The sequence below is a fragment of the Coturnix japonica genome, chromosome 4 (assembly GCF_001577835.2).
Source record: "Coturnix japonica isolate 7356 chromosome 4, Coturnix japonica 2.1, whole genome shotgun sequence".
Lineage (NCBI taxonomy): Eukaryota > Metazoa > Chordata > Aves > Galliformes > Phasianidae > Coturnix > Coturnix japonica.
Window position 1 is genome coordinate 19520721 of NC_029519.1, and position 15325 is coordinate 19536045.

The 15325-nt window shown below is 36.9% G+C and overlaps 1 protein-coding gene across 6 annotated transcripts in view; it reads left to right on the forward strand.

Moving 5' to 3' along the window:
• The window catches only part of RAPGEF2 (Rap guanine nucleotide exchange factor 2), a 162411-nt gene that overhangs the window by 56648 nt on the left and 90438 nt on the right, over positions 1 to 15325 (forward strand). For all 6 annotated transcript variants that reach the window (XM_032443993.1, XM_032443995.1, XM_032443997.1 and 3 more), the window contains exon 4: positions 8245 to 8328. In XM_032443993.1, coding sequence (XP_032299884.1) covers positions 8245 to 8328 — 84 coding nt within the window. The remainder of the gene's footprint in view (positions 1 to 8244; positions 8329 to 15325) is intronic.

Consider the following 15325-nt stretch of genomic DNA (forward strand, 5'->3'; position numbering starts at 1 on the left):
TTTGAAATACAGCTTGTAATAAGCTGCTGTTTTAGATGGAACAAAATCATTGCCATACCTAAAGATGTGTTTTGAAATTGTGCAAAATTTTCTAGAACATATTGCAGGAGGACTAGACTGATTGCATGAATGCCATAGCATAGATACTCTTTATCTAGATGAGTGGTGTTTGACATACTCCTTCTGTAAGATAGACTTGTATGTCTTTAAGCTTCACTTATTTTCTTCCTTAAAGATATCTGATGGGGAAAAAAAAGAAACATTTAAGTTTTGATTATCTGAAGTCACCCAGTAATAAACGCTCCATGTATCTGAATTGCCATGCTGTAGCACAGCATGTTTTTATGCTCTTAGCAGTGACCGGTGAGCACCTGCTAGAGCTTCCTCAGCACAGCTCAGGCACGGCACACACACACACAGGGGAGAACTTTGAACACAGTCTGTAAAGTGTCTAGGTATGCTTTAGACAAACTGCTAACATGCAGTTTTCTTTGCAACTGTAGGTCTATGTAATTATGACACCAATGCTCTGTTCAGGGTCATATGAGGAATGTATCTGTGGGGATTCTCTAGGTTTCCCAGTCTTCCAGTTCTACAGAAAAACTGATGATGAGCCAAAAAATGCCAAAGTGACTGTATAACTCTGCAGAGCCAAACTTAATTGTGCAATAAAGTATGGAAGAATGAGCTGAAAGCTTCTTCTTTAATTACTGATACATGATCTTTAATTAGAACAGCTCGGTGGAGACCGCCACCTCTCTGAAATTGATGACACATATTTTTGTGTTAGAGAGGTGTGCTTGCATGTTCTATACATGATCTTATTAGTGCCAGTGATCGATGTTAGTCTGTTGGCTTTGCATAGTCAGTATTTGCGTTAATGTTTGACCTAGTTTTTGAGCCTTCATTAAGACTAAACAAAGGTTTTTGAAGAGACTTCAATTTTTAGCTTCCATGCTGTATGTTTTACTAAAGGCTATTGAGTTTTTGCTTTTGCTGAACTTTTTAGATTAAGAACCTTGAGGTGGGTGGCTATTTATTTATTTATTAATATTGCAAACAGAAAATTCAAAAGAAGGATTGTCTGGCTAGAATGACCATGAAATGTTCTGGATACAAGATCATACTATTTTACTAATACTGCCATCATTTTCCTTCTGATTTACGAGACTGTAATTTTTTTGTACTGCGTTTGTCTTCTCTGGTATCAAGGGCTAATTTACTATACGAGTTTGACATCAAGACTGCAATGTCATTATGGGATATACCTCTTAATGTCATTAAGTATATATAAAATAATGTGACAGATAACTCCTTGGCTAGCTTATTAAGGAAGATTGTAGACAGTGCTGACAATGAGTAAATGATTTTCTGATCATCTTGTTTATTGCAATGAAAAAGTGCTAGTGGGGAGGCCCTATGGGCAAGGAGATGTTCTCTCAGGTAGACTGTTAAACTTGAAGATGTTTGATGTCCCAAACCACTCCATGGCCAATGTCTAATTGCAGCAGCAGTTATTAAACAAATGATTCTGTGCATATAGCTTTTAGCGTACAGCTGATAGTCCAAATGAACAAAGAGAAACAGACAGAGTAATCTGTAGAAACAATATCCTATGGAGCATAAGCCTGCAGAACAATGTACTTCCTAATTTCTTCTTATGTAGCACTTAAATGCCTGAAGAAGGTCCCAGATCTGACAAGTCAAATTTCCTTTGTTCCTGAAGTGGGTACTTGGGAGTATGAGCAGTATCTCTTCTGAATTACTGTGTTTACATTCTGAAACACATTCAGCTTTCATACCGAGTATGAAATCATAAAAATATGATCTGCTAGTTACATCTTGGTTTGAGATATCATTTCTTCTACCAAAATAACTGCACAAATCATATCTGTAGGAGTACTGCCAAATACTGTTTAAATACAAGTCCTGAATCTTCTATTGGTTTAAATTTTAATAATCCATAAAGAGAATAATTCAAAGTAGATCTTCCACATCAAGGCAATGATCTTATCAGTTTCATGGTGTTTTTGTGTGCTTTTTGTTTGTTTTTGTTTGTTTTTCTTGTGAAGAAAAAGACAGAAGCATACTTTTGAATTAGAAAGTATTTTTGGATACTGCTGTTTGATTTAGTGGTCCTTTCTGGTGTTGCTGGATCCTGGATTGAATATCTGGTGTTGAAGGGAGAACACATGTTCCGGTGCTCAGGATAAGGATGTGCTGTAAAAAGAATAAAAGTGGTAATTGTATGGAATTAGTTTCCATGCTTGCTTCCACTGAAACCTGCTTAACTGTTCTTGCTGTTTTAAATGGGTTAGCTGAGGAATGTGATGTAGTCAAAGCAGCAAAGACTTCTGTTTACCACGTGCTTTCATGTCCAGATGCTGAACATTATTACTGAAGTTGTCTGTTTTGATGAAATTGATGTTTGACAGTAGTCACCACTAAAGACCTATACATTTATGTGACATTCATGGTCCTAGTGAAACCATGTATGCAAGCAGGCATAAACTGAATACTGTCTGTTACGGAGCTTCTAGTGTGCTACATTGCAACTTGAGAAGAACGAAATGGATTGCTATGGCCCTAAAATTTTGTTATTACTAAATAAAATTTTAAAAAGTCACATATCAGGTTTTGTTAGGGTAGTGTAGGATTTACTAGAGAGTGTGGCTATTGGTATTTATTGGGTCTTTCAGCAGGTTGAGTTGATTATTCATTTTACATGAATACTTTGGAATGTTTTTCAGTATATTGTTATCAGAAAATCTGAAAGTTAACATTGGAAGAACTCCTTAGAATAATGTCTTTTAGAATCACCACGTGTGGAGCATGTACTTTATGTGCAAACCTTTTTTGTTATATATATCCTGTTAGTGTTGATTCAGGTTTGTAGTTTCAGACCTGGTCTACAAGTGGTACAGATTGTTTTTAATAGAAATACATACGATGAGGAAAAAAACTTCATTGTTGAGTAGTTAGTTGTGAGTCTGGGAAATAAGCTGCAGTTTCCAGTGGAATAAGTAGATGATAGCATGAAGAACTTGTAACAAGTGCTAGACTACACATTTTTTAGAGATTAACACTTGGGTGCATTATAAGCACCTCTTAATCTTGGAGTACCTCTGTCTCAAGCAACAGTCGTATGCTAGAAATGTGAAGACAAAGTCTTAAAATACTTTCCTACCTCACCAGTGGAGTGACAGCATTCTGAGGCCTTCAAAGACCTCAATAATTGTGTACTTGAACTGTTCAAACAGAACATTTTGAGTAACAACTATGAATTTACAGTATCTGTCACTTTGATAGTTGGAAAGTGCTGCTTGACTTCAGACTGTAGTTGCATGAAAAGGAATATGTCAAGGAAGCTGAGGAGGGAAATGTAATGGAAAGATATTACAAACTATTCTCTGGATTTCCTTTTCTAGCTCCCGAATTCCTGTAAATAACGCCCCTTTTCATTCTGGGAAATTAAATATAGATTCCTCAGGAAATCCTCTACTCTTTAGCCTCTAAGGATGAATCCTCAGCGTCTAAGGGTTGTGATATAAGGGCTGTGATATTAGAGTTGATTTTAAAGTAGCTTGATTTAAATTTTCTACAACTAACTTAAGTAGAGAATAGGAATGAACTCTTCATATTGGAAACTTTTTTGTTACTGACTTTGTTTTGCACCATTTTCAGGTTACTTCTAGAATTTGAATATTTCAAAAACTGTATTGGTATGTCATAGAATTTAAAATCGTAGAATCATAGAACTGGTCATGTTGAAAAAGACCTTCAGGATCATCAAGTCTAACCATGACCTAACCATACTACCCTAACTTCAACAACCCTATGCTAAATCGTGTCCCTCATCACCGTGTTTCCTGATATCCAACCTAAACTTATTCTGGTGCAACTTGAGGTCATTTCCCCTTATCCTATCATCAGTGAGAAGAGACCTCACTGTAAGAAGAGAGCTCTCACTGTAAGCACGTTTCAGATATTGGAAGAGAGCAATAAATTCTCCTTCTCAGCCTCCTTTTCCCCAGACTAAACAGCCCCAGTTCCTTCAGTCACTCCTCATAGGGCATATTCTCCAAGCCCTTCACAAGCCTTATTGTCCTTCTCTGGACCTGCTCCAGCACCTCCATGTCCTTTCTGAAACAAGGTGCCCAAAACTGAACACAGTACTCATGGTGAGGCCTCACCAGTGCCATCTACGGGGGCAGGATGACTTCCCTAGTCCTGCTAGCTACATCATTCCTGATACAAGCCAGGATGCTTGGATTGGTCTTCTAGGCCACCTGGGCGCACTGCTGGTTCAACTGTCATCAGCCAAGTGTCTATCAGTACACCAAGGTCCTTTTCCGTCAGGGAGCTTTCCAGCCATTCCTCCCCAAGCCTGTAGGGTTGCCTGGGGTTGTTGTGACAAAAATGCAGGATCCAACACTTGGCCCTATTGAAATGCATACATTTTACATTGGCCCACTGATCCAGTGTATCCAAGTTCCTCTGTAGTGCTTTTCTCCCCTCAGGCAGATCAGCACTTCCTCCCAAGTTGGTGTGGTCTGCAAACTTAGTGAGCATGCACTCAACCTCCTTTTCAAGATTGTTTGTAAAGATGTTGAATAGAAGTGGCCCCAGTACCGGGCCCTGGAGGACACTACTCATGTCTGGTGAACCACCACTCATGATCTTTGAGGTTCTCAAACTTTACTGTAAAAATAGTTAGCAAAGTACAGATGAAGCAAAAGGAAAACAAAGCCAGTCAGGTAATAAAAATTAAACTTTAACAATCTTGTTCCTTTCAGCTGTCTATAAAGAGATCCCATCAGAGGTTTTTTGCTGTTGTTCTGTCAGTCTATGCATTTATACTTAGTTATGCTGCCAGTTTTTAGGAAAAGGAGATGAAAAATCCCACCAGCAACAATTTCAGCAATAATATAAACACTGCAGTGTGAGCAGGAAAATTGTCATTGAAATCCTCACAGTTGCATCCCTGCATCTTGGGAAATCAGTCTGATGAATCAGTCTAACAGCCATTGCTGAAAATGACTATTTTTTCAGTGGCTTTCAACCATGCTAATTATTGTAGATTGTTAGTATTTAGAATATCCATTTTAAAATGGCAACACCATAGCCGACTTCTTGAGCAGCAGTGCTAGCCATGTATCTGCCAACTTAGAACTTATGTGTGTTTGAAGGTGTGATTTAACTAAGGTGCATATTTATGCTTTTGAGAATGGCTGTCTCTTCAGAGTGGTGGTTTTCTCAGCATTAATCTGGTCATTGATGTGCAATATTGTTTTTTTTGGATTGATGTGTTTGATGGCAGGACATGTGAATTCAGGAACAGAGCACTGCCTTCCAGAGAGTTTTCATGCCCATTTTTCTTTCTTCCTTTTTTTTTTTTTTTTTTTTTTTTTTTTTTTTTTTTTTAAATAAATAAATTAATTGGTTGGCTGTGAATTGATATGGAACAAGGAACTGCTACATTGGAGACAATTATCTTTTATGACTTGCTATGATACTTGCATACTTTGCAGAATTAGATAATTAGCAGAATTTACATTGCAGTTCATCACTGAATTTCACATTTAACTTCTTTTAGGAGTGGTTCACAGAAGTTGTCACCTGACATGTTTTACCTGCTTACTGTTGACTGGCCTGTGGAACAGGCTTTGAATGTTTTGACAAATCTTGTGCATCAAATGAATGAATACAACTTATGGTACTTATAGACAAACCCAATGTGGAATATGTAGTTTTATTCCTAGGAAGGTTCATGAATGGTGTGCACAAGGTGAGTAGAGGAGCACTGGTGTAGCTTCAGTTGCCAAAATCTTTCAAGTTTGAATATGCCTGCAGTCATTTCTTGTATCATAGAGCTGTATGAGATAGTTTTCTCTAGTGAGCTAATGCATGCTTGAATTTTCAACATCAACAATAACAGCTTCATATTAGAAATAATAATAATAATTAAAAAAAATCTACCTCCAGCATTTGCTTAATGTGCTCAAATTCTTGTATTTAGATTAACTTCTGGGTATACCCTTAACACAAAGTTGGAGGTTATCAAGAGTGGTGAGGGTACATGGGTTATGTTGGTGATGTTAGCTGTCATAGAAGCTAAACTCTCTAAGCCATGATTACCTGCACACTTGAATATCATAATGTCATTGGCCAGTCTATAACTGCAGTAGCATTAAACTGAATCTTGGTTACAAGATATCAGCAGAATTCAGCTATATCTAAAGCAAGCAAGCATAGGTGAAAAGTGTAGAGCAAGAAAGAGGAGATGAGTTTAACTCCAGTTAATAGTGACAGCTATTTCACTTCAGTTTAGAGTTGCACAAAAACTGTAGAAAATTTAGAAGTCTTGTCATATACATGTGTTCGGTTTAGTCATCAGACGATAGTAAGAAAAGCACAGGCTTCAACATCTTGGTCAGTTCCTGAATTTTTTTGGACATAGATAACGTCCTCAATTTCTGCTGTTAATTTTTCACATTTCTGATGCTTGTCCTTTTTCTTGATACAATTTCCTAAATTGTATCATTTGCTGTTTTGATTTCAGATCTTTTAGGCCAGCTCCCTGTTTCTCTCTACATAGCTTGCTCTGGAAGAAATACCTCCTATTTATTTGCTTGGAAAGTACAGCAGATAGAACACAATAACTCTATTTGATAGAGAAGATTCTCAATGACAAAGCACTATTTTTTTCAGTGCAGTCATCACTATTAGCTCTGAATTTTTCCCAGCTCTGAACAAGAGTCTGTATGCTATGCTTGTAAAAAAAAAAAAAAAAAAAAAAAAAAAGACGACACTGTTTGGTCTCTGAGCATTGGTGAATGTCAGTGGGTACAATTTTTTCCACATGGAGGAATTTGATGACACATCTTTGCTTCATGCACACTTCCATGTCAAATGCCATTCTGTCAGACTGCCACTTTGGTTCCATCTGTTACACAGCAACAACATGAAATGGAATATTGGTGAGAAGGTTCAACCTCTGCTGCCATATTACCAACAGCAGCCTCTGAATTTGTGGGTCAGTGTAATCAGAGCAGCCTTTGTAACTTCATCTTTCCCTTTGAAACAGTGCTGAGGAAATCGTACTCTTCTTTAAGAGTACCTGTCATGCAGGTGCTTTTGAAAATCTTGTTTCCTCAAATGAAGAACATGCTGCTAACTGCACATAACCTTCTTAGATTTGAGGTTGGATTTTAATACTATGCTGTCATCACTGTTAAAGGGTGTGGGCTGTTCTTGCTTAAAGTTAGAACTAATTGTTGCTAATGACTTGAGACATATAATTTAAAATTTAAAAAAATGAAGGTACTATGGATTAATTAATTAATCCGTATCTCCTGGAGTGTCACTACAGACATGGTTTTTGGCTATGAATGCTAGCGCATTTGAATTCAAGTATGTTGTTATGAGCTACTCTGGAAGAAACAGTAGGAGTGGTAAAGACTCAAGTGAGGTAAGGATAGAAAGATGAAATGGCACAAGATTTCTACTGCAACTGTTTCAAGTAACTTTAAGAAACTATATTGTTTTTCTCTGAATGTTACTTGAACTTACCCAAGGAGCAAGATCTGAATCTACAGTAGAATGAACTGGAACTGGATGATGAAATCTTAATTTGGTCCCCTATAATAGGTAACAAGAGGGGAAATAAACTTTTACCCTTTTAGTAGGAATTTATTCTCGTACCGTGAATAAGCACAAAAGGGAGTGAATGTAGCAGCAGGTAATGTTGACTACAGATCTCACAAAGTTTTATGTCTGCAAGTTTGTCCAGTGCTCTCTTGTTGTGTGGAAAGTCAGAATGATGCCAAGGGGTGAATTTCTGCCTTGAAGGAAGGGAAAAGAAAATATCAATAACCAAGAAAGGAGGCCTTATTTATAGAGAGGAAGATGCTATGGTTCTCTTCAGCTAGAGGAAAGTAATGGATTCAACATAGTATAATACCATATATTTACTATAACTTAGCTTCCTTTTGGTAACTTTCAGATGTATATTTCATTGGATTTTGTGATGTTCCCAAATGGATAGTTATTTATTTATTTAATGAAATAAGTGGTTTCAAACATTATTAGAATGTACGTGTTTTCAGATGGAAACTGGAATTAGTTAGTAATTGACTGAACTGTGGCTTTCTTCTGGAATTTTAAGCATGTTTGGCTCTTTTTGGTAGTGGTAAGGGTTTCTTCATCAAAGTGTGTCTTACTCTGTCGTCTTCTTTATTGCAGCCCTGATGATATTGGTACCTGCTGGTATATTCTGCTGTCTGGCTCAGTCTTCATTAAAGAATCTATGTTTCTTCCAAGGAGCAGGTATGTAAGCTATAGATATGCTACATTTAAACACAACTGATGAGCTAGTTGTCTTTTAATTATTAAGTTGGATTCTTAACAAAAGTGCAGAAGTACACACACAAACACGCTTTTCCTTCCTTTACTAAGTGGGGCATTTATTTGATGCCTGCAGCTAGACTTCAAAGCCCATCATTGTGCACAAGGTATGAACACCAAAAGTGTCATGAAAAGACTGACAATTTAAAAATACTCCACTTCAACAAATAGAATGAAGTACTGAGTAGACTGTTCCCATGAGTAATCAAATGTTAAATCATAGGAGATACTAGGGCTTTTATGATGCTTTCCTGAGACTTTGCACCAGTCCTCAGTGCATGTTTTGGCATATGCTTATATCATGTTACTGCCAGTTTTGTTACCTCTGTTTAAGGTTATCCTTCATGTAAGGGGATTTGCAATAAAAATGATATTTTAGATGGGAAAAATATAAGTTTGAGTGCGAGACTGTCAAGATTAGTAACACTGAAGTAAAAGAAAAAACCAAAAAAAAAACCAAAAAACAAACCAAATTATTTTGAGCTATGGAAAAAATGCAAATACTGCAAGGATTTTTGTGGAAACAGAACAGATTCACTTTAAAATGCTGGTTATATGCATATTCATTCGAACTACTAAAAATGGTTCCTTTGAAGTAAATAACATGTTATAAAATCTGTGAAAGGCACAATGAAGGAATGACCCTTTTCTGTATGGCATGGTGAGAATAAAAGAACCAGAAACTTCCATACAGCTTTAAATGGTGGGAAGTCAATTGAAAGCTGTATGGACAATTAAATATCCAGATCTGCCTTTTTGTGAGAGGGGGATGCTGGTCTTGGGACTTCCATTTATGATGGTGTACATTTTTGGCATAATTAAATTTCTTGCATATTTAAGAAGACAGGCACTGCTGATGAAAAGGCATATTTGATGTGCCACCAAACTGTACAGTAAGCGATAAAGGTGCAAAATTGCTTATTGTAAAAAGTAGCACAACAACAAATTATAGGATCCCTGCTGCTGGCAGATGGAAGAAAATTGTCCCATATGTCATCCCTGAAGATGCAATGCCAGAAAAAAAAGCTGGCAGAAATTGCTACCTTTAGATGCCAGAAGAAGGGATATATGATATCTGAATTAATGGAGAATGGTTGCATGTTATCTGTGGCAAGAATCCTCTATTCTTTGGAAATACAGCAATGCTTGTGCTTCAGGTATTTTTTGATTCTCTATAAAAGGTGAGGTTTAAGAATATAAGCAATGAGCTTGTGAATCTTCCTGGTAAAATGAACAGAGAAGTATAGATCTTACCTGTGTAAAAAAGCATTCAGGGATTGCTCACCTGGACTAATGCAGAAATGGCATGTGGAATGTGGTGTTACAAGGCTTCAGAACTGTGGATGGAGTCAAGTAGCTGCCAAAGCTGATATCTTTGGAAGCAGATCTGAAAGAGGTGATTTGTTAATTAACAAAGATAGCATAACAAGTCCATAACAGTAACATTTAGGATCTTCAACATAATGATGTGAGATAAGGTATAACTAGAGAGCAAAAACATTCATTCAAGTAGGAGGTCTTGATGTCTTTCCGCTGCTTCAAAGAAAACAAAACAAAAAACCTTCCACAGAAATAGCACCATCAAAACGGAGGAATTTGTTGCATTTTAGTAAATCAAACAGGTTCTTGTGAATAACTGACTTTAATACGAAGAGACCTAAATATTACTAGGTGGATATCATCTAATTTTGATCTTGTTGTTTGTCCAAAACAATGCAATTTGATCAAGCTTACTGTAAATTCACATTTAGATTAGTGTTTTTCGAGTTCCATCGATTTCATCTTTGTTAGTCTAGAAAGTTGCTATGAAATAATTTTGCAACATGTGCAGCTGTACAAGAGGAGGATGGAGATGAGAAGAGTGCGTGGGAGCAGCAAGAATGTTCTTCTCTACTACATCTGACTGACTCAGAAAGCCCTCTTTCCCTAACTTTTCCCAGAGCTCAGATTGCCCTATCGTCCGGCCCCTTCTGTCCCTAGACCTCTCAAAATCCATAACATCTCATGTTTTCCTTCTTCAGAAGTATCCTCTCATCTTTTAAATTTATTCCAATGCACCACAGATACATGATTCCCTTTGTCCAGGTTCCTTTTGAGGAATATTGAGCGAATGTTCCATGCTTTGTTTATTGGAAATAATTTAGTGTGTTTGTTTGCATATATTTAGTGTATTATTTATATCTGGGATCTTTATTAGCTGATTTATCTGCATTAGTATTAGGCTGTTAAAGTGCCATTTCATTTATTTTTTGTGCATTTTATGTCAAGGAACCTTATTTTTTCTTCCAAAATATTGTTCCTAAGTCTAGTACAAATAGCGCTTAAGATTATTTGAGGAGAGGAAGAAATGACTACAGCTTGTAGACTGATAATATATAGCTGAGAAGAAGAATTTCATAAAGATAAATAAAAATTCAAGAAATCAGGAATCCTAGAAAATTGCCATACTTCTGTTTTCCCATTCAAACCACAAGTATATAATAATACAGCACTCCAAAAATAAGCAGTCATATAATACACTTTATATGGTCAAATAGCCACTAATTGAAATACTTTCTCAAGAGTGGTGCAGCTGCTGATTTTGCCGAAGTTATGTAATTTACTGTGTGACTAAAACATACTTTCACCTAACTTCTTGACAAGACTTTAACTTAAAGGTTTTAAAATAAAAATGTTTGAGACAGAATACACAATGTCCTGAATTGAGTAATTTGTTTCAGGAATTTTCATTTCTAAACGATGTCTTTATTGTGAAAACAGTTATGAGTAAATCACTTTGTTTGCCTATTGCAATACAGATTAAGCTGTATTTGTAAAAAGAAAAAGTCATGCCATTGACTAGCCAATATTGTTCTAAAGGGCTGAATTTTATTCAGTTGACTTATTATTTTGGGGAAACTTACAGTTCAGAGATTTTTAAAGAATTTAGACCAAAATTAAGCTGCCATATTTGTGGTTAAATAAGGTAAGGCTTAATCCTATTCAGTGTTTTTAAGTTGAAGAAATGAATTTTATGCTGGCAGCTTAATGCAAGGAAGACTTTCCTTCCATATTTTATTACATTTTTTTCATACTTTTTTTTCCCCCTTAATTTAAACATTCCAAGCAAACTATTGCAGTCAAATTAAACACTTTTCAACTTCTTCCTCCCACAGTGACCACTAATCTAGAGCTTCCCTTGAGCTTCTGTGCCCTGAAGCGGTTCACGTGGTAGATAGAGTGAGGTTTATGTATTAAGTCTAAAAAATAAATGAGCAGAAGTTACGATTCCCTGAAGGTTGTCTGGGCTCTCCTGCATCTTCACGTGGTCACTGTTGGCAGTAATGTGACAGTCCCTCAAAATATCTTTGGAATTGCCTCCAGCATCACTGGGTCAGGTCTGTGCACTCATTGCATTTGCTCAGCTGCTCAGACTTTCTGTGTAGTCTTTGTTCCAGGACTTGTTTTCTAATGGGAATTTTACCATCATTCTTCATCTTATTTGACTTGGAGCTGCACTACAAAAACATTTCCAGATCTCCCACAGCTCAAGCTTCATGCTTGTTCATGGCCTCCCCAGCTGGAGGATGCAGCTGACCTTTATCAGCAACAATATATGGAATTGCTTGAAAGATTTTTCTCGGATAGTCTATGGTGCTTAAATGTTTTTTCCTGCTTCTTGGAGATCTTCAGAGGTGGACTTGAGCAGTGCTTGCTGTACTGCTCAGACACACAGCAATGCTGACTTTCCACATGCATACCTGGCTGTCATGGTGTCCTTGTTTAGTTGCCTGCGCTATTTAGTTCCTGTAGCCTCTTGTCTTTCCTTACTGCCAAAGCTACCCCATTGTCCTCTTGCCATTTAATGTAAAGCAATGAGAAGCTGCGCTCCTCTGGGCAAGTTTAGCAGACCTACATAACAGAGCAACCTTTTAAGCCTTTTCCTCTAATTAAAAGATGAACTTTTGAAGTTGAGAGAACGTCTGCTTTTTCTCTCTCCAAAATTACATCTGTTTAAATAGTGATGATTTAGCCCTCTAGTCTTCTACAGCAAATCAAGTAAAAATGGAATTAGATATTCTATTCCATTTTTGACTTGTTTTGCTATAGAAAAGACTAGTGAGTTTAAAATGTACTGGAGAGCCAATGAAGAAATTATGGACTTGTTTTGAATCTGTTTAAAGCAATAATAAAATCAGTTAGTGCAGAATTGTGTCTCACTTTGTGTTATGAATGTTTTTTTGTCAGATGTTTGCTTTCTTCTTCTGTCTCAGGCTGGCAGTAGTGAAACTTGTTTTTCTATTTATAAAGAGCTCTAATATGGGCCTCATGATTGTTTAATAGCTTAATTAACAAATAGTATTTGTAAAACTTAATTAACTACTAAAAAGGCATGAACCTGGAAATGTTTTTATCCATTCCAGTGGTGTGTTTTTTTTTTTTTTTTTTTTTTTTGTTGTCTGCATCTCTACTTTCTGATATAGAGAATATAATTTAAATTTTACTTTCATGTTGTTCTTCCAAGAATTATGAAGTGGTTTTATGGTTTTCTGTTTTATCTTTGGCCATTTTTCAAATGGATAAAATTAATAGGAAAGAGCTCATTTTAATTGTTTAAATACTCCGGCCCAAATCATTAAGATTGATGTATCTGTAGTGCGTTTAGACTAATATATTAGTACTAATGTATTTGCAACAGAGTTTTTATTAATAATGGCTGTTTCTGGCTGAAACTTCTGAGATCTTAAGATCCAAATGGTTTCTGAAAGGTAGTGATCAGTATAAGCAAATGTTTAAACCATCACACATTTTGAATTTGTCTCAAAGGAGATCTCTTGCTCTGAGCAAAAAAAGAAGGATTTGAGGGGTGCTCAGAGCTGCCGTTTCAGTAGTTTGAGCCACATTGGGAGCAGATTGAGTGCTTTGCTGAGCTTATTGAGCTTTCTCCTATTTCTGAGTTTTGCTAATGGTTAAGAATTTTCACCATAATGACAGAAACATGAAGAGATAGGTTAGAATGTTATAAAGATAGCATCCCAGGTCATGCTTTTGAATCTATTTAAGAAATTACTTGAAAATGTGATTTTGTTGTAGCTTGTTCTTTAACATTAAAAATTCTTCTGCTGCTGCTAGTTGCTGCTACTAGTTTTAGCCATCACCTGTTGCTTTACTATTTCTGCATGTACCTAATGCTGTTTTGAAGCTGCCCTTGTGATGTACCAGGAGAACCAGTGGGAAGGTGTTGACTACGTTGCTGGTGTGGGCTGATGGCTGGTGTTGTATGCCTGCTGGCTGGCTGGCTTGAGTAAATTAGTTTAGTATTTCAGTCCACCATTTGAAGCTGGGGCATGAAGGGGAGTGATCTTAGATTTTAACCAATGAAGAGTGACTTAAGAATTTGAAGAAAATTTGGAAGGAGATGTTTGTCTCTTTATGATTGTGTTTGCCTACTGTGAATTATTCACAATGGATTTTAGATACTGGAAGTAACCCAAACTGCTCTGTATCATCTTTTACCATAGTAAAAGACTGTGTTTTCAGTGATCTGATTCTGGCATCCTCACTTTCACCAAATTTACATTCAACTATTGTTATCTAAATTGGCTGAGCCATAAATGTAACCAGACCTTGCCATATATTGTTCATGATGCAGTTGCTACTTCTACCACCAATGTCATCATAAACCATCCTTGTTCACAGAAATTAAAAAAAATATAGTGAATACTTTAAAAGAAAATGTTTTTTACAGCTAAATGAATTTGCCATTACATACATTTTGCTTTATTGCACCCATCTCCTGTTCTGCTGAATAATTTAGAGTTCATTGAGGTTTGAAATTGGTAGCACACTTGGACGATGACCAGAATCTGAGGTGTTGGGAAATAAGAGAGGATACGGTTCCTAACTGATGAGATTGGGTGGTGTCTGGCCTTGTTCCTGTCAAAACAATTATTTCAGTGCTACTGGAATTTTGCTCTCGCACAACTGATAAAATGCTAAGGGACTTAATCTATTAGGCTGGCATCCTTTGAAAATAAAAATAGAAGCCTAATGTAGTGGGGTTAGTGCTGCCAGGCTTTCTTCCAAGTTTCTAATAAGGAGATGAGAAGGTAACAGAAGCGGAAGCAGACAAATGACCTGAATAACTTTCAGGGGAGCCTGACTACTAGGAAAGGAACAATATTGAGAATTCCTCATGAGATGATAAATGCTGGGTTTCTACTGATTTCTGGCTTTATATCCTAGAGATGGGTGTTTTTGTCTTTACAAAAGACCTGATGGTGGCCTTGAGACAGGTTTTGGAACATGGTGCTGGTTTTTCAGGTGCACTGTTGGAGTGATCAGAACAACTTCATGTGGTTATGTAGGAGACATGCCGTTCATTAATGATGGCTGTATTGGGTTCATGTGGCAATGTTTCCATAGTGAGGGGCTGTAGGGGTGGTCTCTATGAGCAGTGCTAGCACTGCTGCATGTCACATCAGAGCCAGCTCCAGCTTTACCCCTGGGCAGAGCTGAGACATTAGATGAAATTTAATGAACTAATTTCAATAAAATTATGCTTAGTAATTTGTATTATGGAATGTAGAAGTAAAGTATATAATAATATAAATACCACGCTCATTGGAATTTGGATACTCCACTTTAAAACACTTTTGGAGAATATGCTCTATGAGGAGTGACTTAAGGAACAGGGGCTGTTTAGTATGGGGAAAAGGAGACTGAGAAGGAGAACTTATTGCTGTCTTCCAGTATCTGAAATGTGCTTACAGTGAGAGCAGGGTTGGTCTCTTCTGACTGGTGAGAGGACAAGTGGAAATGGTCTCAAGTTGCACCAGGGTAGGTTTAGGTAGGATATTAGGAAACTCTTCTTTACAGAAAGGGTAGTTAAGCACTGGGATAGGCTTCTCAGGGAGGTTGTTGAGTCACCATCCCAGGA